This window comes from Phalaenopsis equestris, unplaced genomic scaffold (genome assembly GCF_001263595.1).
Source record: "Phalaenopsis equestris unplaced genomic scaffold, ASM126359v1 Scaffold000306, whole genome shotgun sequence".
Taxonomy (NCBI): domain Eukaryota; kingdom Viridiplantae; phylum Streptophyta; class Magnoliopsida; order Asparagales; family Orchidaceae; genus Phalaenopsis; species Phalaenopsis equestris.
Window position 1 is genome coordinate 102,927 of NW_018164748.1, and position 6,169 is coordinate 109,095.

At 34.1% G+C, this 6,169-nt stretch overlaps 1 protein-coding gene across 1 annotated transcript in view; it reads right to left on the reverse strand.

Annotated features, from left to right (window-relative positions):
- Window positions 1–6,169, reverse strand: part of LOC110025587 (VIN3-like protein 1) — a gene marked incomplete at its 5' end in the record, with an annotated part of 20,700 nt that overhangs the window by 11,897 nt on the left and 2,634 nt on the right. Inside the window, 1 exon segment of the mRNA XM_020726143.1 lies at window positions 3,355–3,985. Coding sequence (XP_020581802.1) covers window positions 3,355–3,985 — 631 coding nt within the window.

A 6,169-nucleotide genomic window follows, 5' to 3' on the forward strand; every position in this document is an offset into this window, starting at 1 on the left:
AAATTTGTGTTCCATTTGTGTCATCTAGTGGTCAGTTAGCAAATATTCTCATAAAGAACCTTGCACAGCCATTATTTGACGATTTCAAATCCAAAGTGAATATGACTGAATTTCATGCTTCAAATTGAGGGAGAATATTAGAATATTAGAATATTAATAAGCATATTTTTGTATTAATAATTTTATATTAATAATTTTAATTTACTTTTATTTACTTTCCTTTTTTTCCCTTTATTCAATTTTATTTCTTTCCTTACTAGTAGATCCTATAATGGGTATTTATACCCCTCTTGGCATCAATAAAATTACTTTGGGTTCTATTATAATGCAATGAAGCATTTTTAGAAGCAATCAATAAATAAAAGACAAAATCATTATTCCTTAGATTCGTGATAATCCTAAACATAGTTCATATAAACATCCACCAAAAATTTGAATCTACAAGTTTAACATCTCCTTCTAATCTTGACCAGTAAAATCTATCCTCGGTCATAACAATAGTTTTATCACAGCCAAAATAGAATGTTACACCACCCACAAGAGACAAAAAAGTCTATCAAGGATGAGTCACAAATGTAAAGTGTAGTTCCCCTAAAAAAGGTCATCGGTAACGATAAAATTCTCAAGGAAAAACAAGTCACAAGTTAAATTAAGATATAATTCATTGAAATCCTTATATTTGCCAGTATTCTTTATTATGATCAAAGTTGCCACCAACACCAATATAGTGTGTGAAATAACAGCAGCTATACTTGAAGCATCAATAGATTTAATTTTAATTCCAACAAAGTAAACAAATGTATATTCTTATAAAATTTAACTCATTTATCATGCCTGAATTAAAAATTTTTTGAGAATTTAAATATTTGAAGGCATGCAAAAAGATAGAATTTCCAAGGGCACCAACAAACAATTCTATATTATAATGAAAATATTTTTTTAGTCTGATTTAATTTCTTATTAAAATAGGCAATTAGACATACATGTCAACCCAAACCCGCACCAATTCCTTCATTAGAAAAATCACATTAAACATCACAAAATTCATCAAAACTAAATCACTAAGCATACGTGTATTAGCAAGCCTAAGCACACTCGGCAGATTTTTTTCCATTATAATTATCCCTTCTTTAGGGCAATTTGTAATTAGAATCATAAATCATGTCTTTAAAAATAAACTAAACAATATCCCTTCTTTAGGGCAATTTGTAATTAGAATCATAATAAACACTAAACCCCTTAATAAACTCTGAATATGACAATTGTTAGTCCAGAAATTTGAGCTCTTAACCCCTAAGTGCTCTATCGGGAATACAGCCTAGACGTCATGTCTCCATGCTGAATATGCAACTATAGGTATTTAAGGCATTGGCAGAGTTGGTCAATGAGACCTGAGGAATATTCTTTGAGAGTTCTATTGCCCATATGCCACACTCTAAAGCTTTATAATCGCATCTTTTAAAGGGACTCAAATCTTCTAGAGTTAGAAGGTGTTAACCAATAGTTAATCTCTTCAACTTTATTGAGATCAATGAATAATTGATTAGTGGACACAACACACAATGAACCAATAATATGATAAATGACAAAGTTAACCTATCTTCAAATTTATACACAAGTTTTCAAATTGCAACTTTTAAAAGACCTTCCTAAGATGTACCAAATGCCATCTCTAGTTTGGCTATAGATATGACTGTTATCAAAATAAGCTATTAAGAAATTTACTAAAACAATAAACTGAATAACATGATCCATGATGTGGATTATATAATTTTGACAAATTTCTTGATTCTCTCCAATTTCTCTCTCCTCATTCCATTGTCAATCCTTACAAAAATAACAACAAAAAGCCTTTATCCCACTAAATGGGGTCGCATGAATCCATATTCAGTCCTTATAATTTAAAATCTAAGTTATAATTTTGTGATTAAATCCCTCATTAATTTAAATTTACAAATTAATCTCTCATTTAATTTAAATTTACAAATCCATATTCAGTCCTTGTACTTTAAAATCTAAGTTATAAGATTGCAATTAAATCCCTCATTAATTGAAATTTAAGTTATAATTTTGCGATTAAATCCCTCATTAATTTAAATTTACAAATTAATCCTTACAAGGTTAAAACTTTGAATATGTGTGCATTCAGATTATTTTCATTAAATGTATTTTTTTCAACCAGAGCATCCAACTATCCCAACAAGCTTGCGCTCCTCTTGAGTCCTTTATGACTTTCCATTTGAATTATTCTTGTGAAGTGCTTGTGAGCTTATAAGGCACACTTGGTGGGAGTATCATTCCATGTTTTGTTCTTAATCTTCCGTTTAATAGTTTGATTGCTTCACACTTCACACTTCACACTTCACACCAAAAAAAAAGAAATTTTGTAGGCCATAGCAAATCAAAGTACGGAAAACAAGTTTTCATTGTAAAGATCTTTCGACATTTCCTTTTTTTTTTTAATTAAGCTAGATTCCCTAGAATTTGATTCTCTATACCTCTCTCAGTAATCACAAATTGGGAACCTTTGTTAGAACAATTTGAAAGATCCATAGACCAAAAAGATCAAGACTCTTCCCCCAATGTCAAATGAAGTGTAAGGTCAAGTGCTTCAACATTAACAAGCCATCTTATTGTGATTTTTTCAATCGCAAACTTGGAAGGAAGCTGAATGAAGTGTAAGGTCAAGTGCTTCAACATTAACAAACCATCTTATTGTGATTTTTTCAATCGCGAACTTGGAAGGAAGCTCACATTTTTACATGTCTTTCTTCAAGCTCGCGTGAATTATCACCCTTGCTTTTTGGTTGAGTTCATATTATCTTCCCTCAATCAAAATTTTCACTCAAATCATCAATTAATGCGTTCCACACCAGTCCATCAGGAGTGGCATATGGGACAAAAGTTCTCACAGTAATTTTACGTGGCATTTTGTTAAAATCTGTGTTTTAATTCACAGGCAATTAGAAGTACTTGCCCAATGCCATTGAAGATGCAATTTCAAGTTAGTCAAAAAAACAGAAGGCATTTACATACATAGCACAGAGTTCTTATGTATTTACATATCTCAATGCCTAATCTTTCATTTTTACACACATAGCACTCAATTTTTTAGTATAACATAAAAAATAGCACTATTGCCAGTTTTAAAAAGTGAAATATACATTTTCACAACATTTTCATGCATAGGTTTAAAATACCAAAGTGTTATGCATGTAAATATGATAGTGTAGGTGTGAGATATGTACCTATATAAGAATTGTGTTCTAGGTATGTAGATTTCCCAAAAATAAAAACCTTCCGAGGCAACATCTAGATAAACTTATCGATTCATAAATTGAAAAACATACATACCCTATTATGCCAGAAACCTTTCCACAAGAAGCACAGCAATAACTTCCATCAAGCTGCATGGATTGCCCAAGATCAACAACCCCAGCCTTCTGGCATTGAAGTGCACACTCTATGTGGCAAGACAAACCGCACCAATCTCCACCACCTGATTCAGATGCGCAAACCAGCCAAAGACTGGGGTCTTTGTTGTCATCAAAGAGGTGGCAAATACAACATGAACACCTCTTACAGAATATATCCTCCGAACTAAGAATAGCCTTACAAGCTGAATTCTTACAGGTCCAAGTGCTTGCATGTTCCAGAGAGGCATCTGCAGTAGAAAGCCGAACAGGATGCTCATCCTTTCTGGGTTGCTTGGAAGTTTGGCTGCAGGTGTAAGCTAAATGATTTGAAGTGTGCTTTTTAAAGTCCTGTTTCTTGCATTTGCCAATTGATTTTGATAATTCATCTCCAATCTTAAATTTTGAGCAACTAAGTTGTTTCTTCTCTTTCTCAGCAGTTGCATGAACGAGTTCCACCTTAGAACAGGATTTGAGGAACAAGTGCGAACTTTGAGCCTTGTTAAACTCATTTGTATTTCCATTTTCTTCGGGAATGCTTATGGCACTAGAGGATGTGTGGGACCCTCCTGCTGGGAGAAGGATCGCAAGATAATTAATTATTAGAAAAGCAAATGGAAAGCATTAAAATATAAAATGTGTGGAACGAAATTTAGAAACCGAGCAACTAATAACAAACTCATTGGAGAAAAAAAAAATAATGAGGAAATACTACCGCATAAGAATCACAATATCAGCTCCAAAGGGCAAGCAGCACTAACATTTCATAAGTTAAAATTTGGTAGTAAAGCATGATTTGCTTCAACAAGGAGCAGATTCAACAACTATAAAGAGCAGCAAATTAGAAGATAGGAGATTTTGTTTTATGCCCCTGATCAACTCAAAAAGAAACTCTGTGAAGCAAGAAATTGATGAAAAAATATACTCACTGGACTCAAAAACCTATATCTGAGGCATGTGTGACATTTACAATGCAAAACCATCACAAACGAAGAAAAAAACTAGAATCACTTCCAGCTCCCCTAGGTTTAGGGTGCACTTTACTTTGGACCCACATTTTTAAAATCCTGCATTTGGATCTCTGGAGCTTTTTAGTATGTAGAATTGGGACCTCCAACTTAGCTGAATGCCATTAAAGCCGCACCTAAAGCCCAGTCCATTAAAACTAGTCGTTGAGTCCTCTCATGTAACCAAGCACAAAAGTGAGCCAAATTTTGGATATGTTGACTCCCAAAAATGTCCTCTTGTATACTCTTGAGATTTGGAATAGAACAACACATATAATTGATAAAAGGGGTATTTAAACCTAATTACAGTGGAATACAATAAAAGAAAAAAATTAATTAAAATAAAATAAATAGAAATGAATTAATGATAAAATAAAGAGATAATAAAAGCTAATAATAAGTAATAAATTCAATAACCCCCTTTAGTTGAAGTATAGATGTCAGTCATGTCCGACTTGGATTTCAAGTCATTGAATAAATAAAAGAGAAAGATTCTTGATGAGAATGTCTGCTTGTTGACTACTAGAGAGCACAAAAAGAACACAGATTTCCTCAGACTCAATTTTTTCCTTAATGAAGTGTCTGTCAATCTCCACATATTTGGTACGATCACGTTAGACTAGATTGTGAGCAATGTTGATTTCGACCTTATTATCACAGAATAGTTGCAGAGGGACGGAGGTTGGCACACGAAGTTTGCGGAGTATGATGCGGAACCAGAGAGCTTCACAAATTCTCAAGAACATGGATCGGAATTCAGCTTCAGCACTGCATCGAACAACAACAGACTGTTTTTTTTTTTGTTTTTCCATATGACAAGATTGCTTATATAAATGAACAATACCCCGAAGTGGAACGTTGATCATGAACTGATCTGGCCCAATCAGCATTTGTATAAGCAACAATAGCCCGCGAGGAGTGAAGCAAGAAAAACAAACATGAGCCTGGTGTTCCTTTTAAATAATGGAGAATCCGGTGGACAGCTTGGAGATGATGCCTTTTAAATAATGGAGAATCTGGTGGACAGCTTGGAGATGATGTTCATAAAGATCATACATGAATTGAATCACCATACCAACTACATGACATATGTCGGGACGAGTATGAGTGACGTAGATGATTTTTCCCACAAGGCACTGACAATAAGTCTTGTTGATAGACACTGCATTGGGAATGTCAACTAATTTTTTATTGGAATCCATAAGGACAGCAATGGGTTTGTATAAAAGAAGATTGTTCTCTATTAAGAGATCAATCACGTATTTGCATTGAGACAGGAAAATGCCCCTAGAAAACCGAGCCACTTTCATGCTAAAAAGTGCCGGAGAGATCCCAACTCCATCATTTCAAAGGATGCAGCAAAAATTTCTTTTAAGGACTCCAATACAAGAGGATCGTCACCTGTAAGAACAATATCATCAACATAGACAACAAGAATAACTAACTGGTCATTGGAGGAATGTTGAAAGAAGAGAGTGTGATCCGATTGAACCTAAGTAAAACCATGACCCACAAACATTTTTTCGAACTTGTCAAACTAGGCCCTTAGGGCTGTTTTAGCCCTTAGAGGGACTTTCGTAGTCTGCATACTTGTCCTCTGAAGGTAGTAGAGTCAAAGCCAGGCGGGAGAGCAATGTGCACCTCTTCTGTAAGCTCTTCATTCAAGAATGCATTTTTGACATCTAATTGGAACAAAGACCGATCCAGATTTAGTGCAAGTGACAACAGGACCCGAATAGTGATAACTTC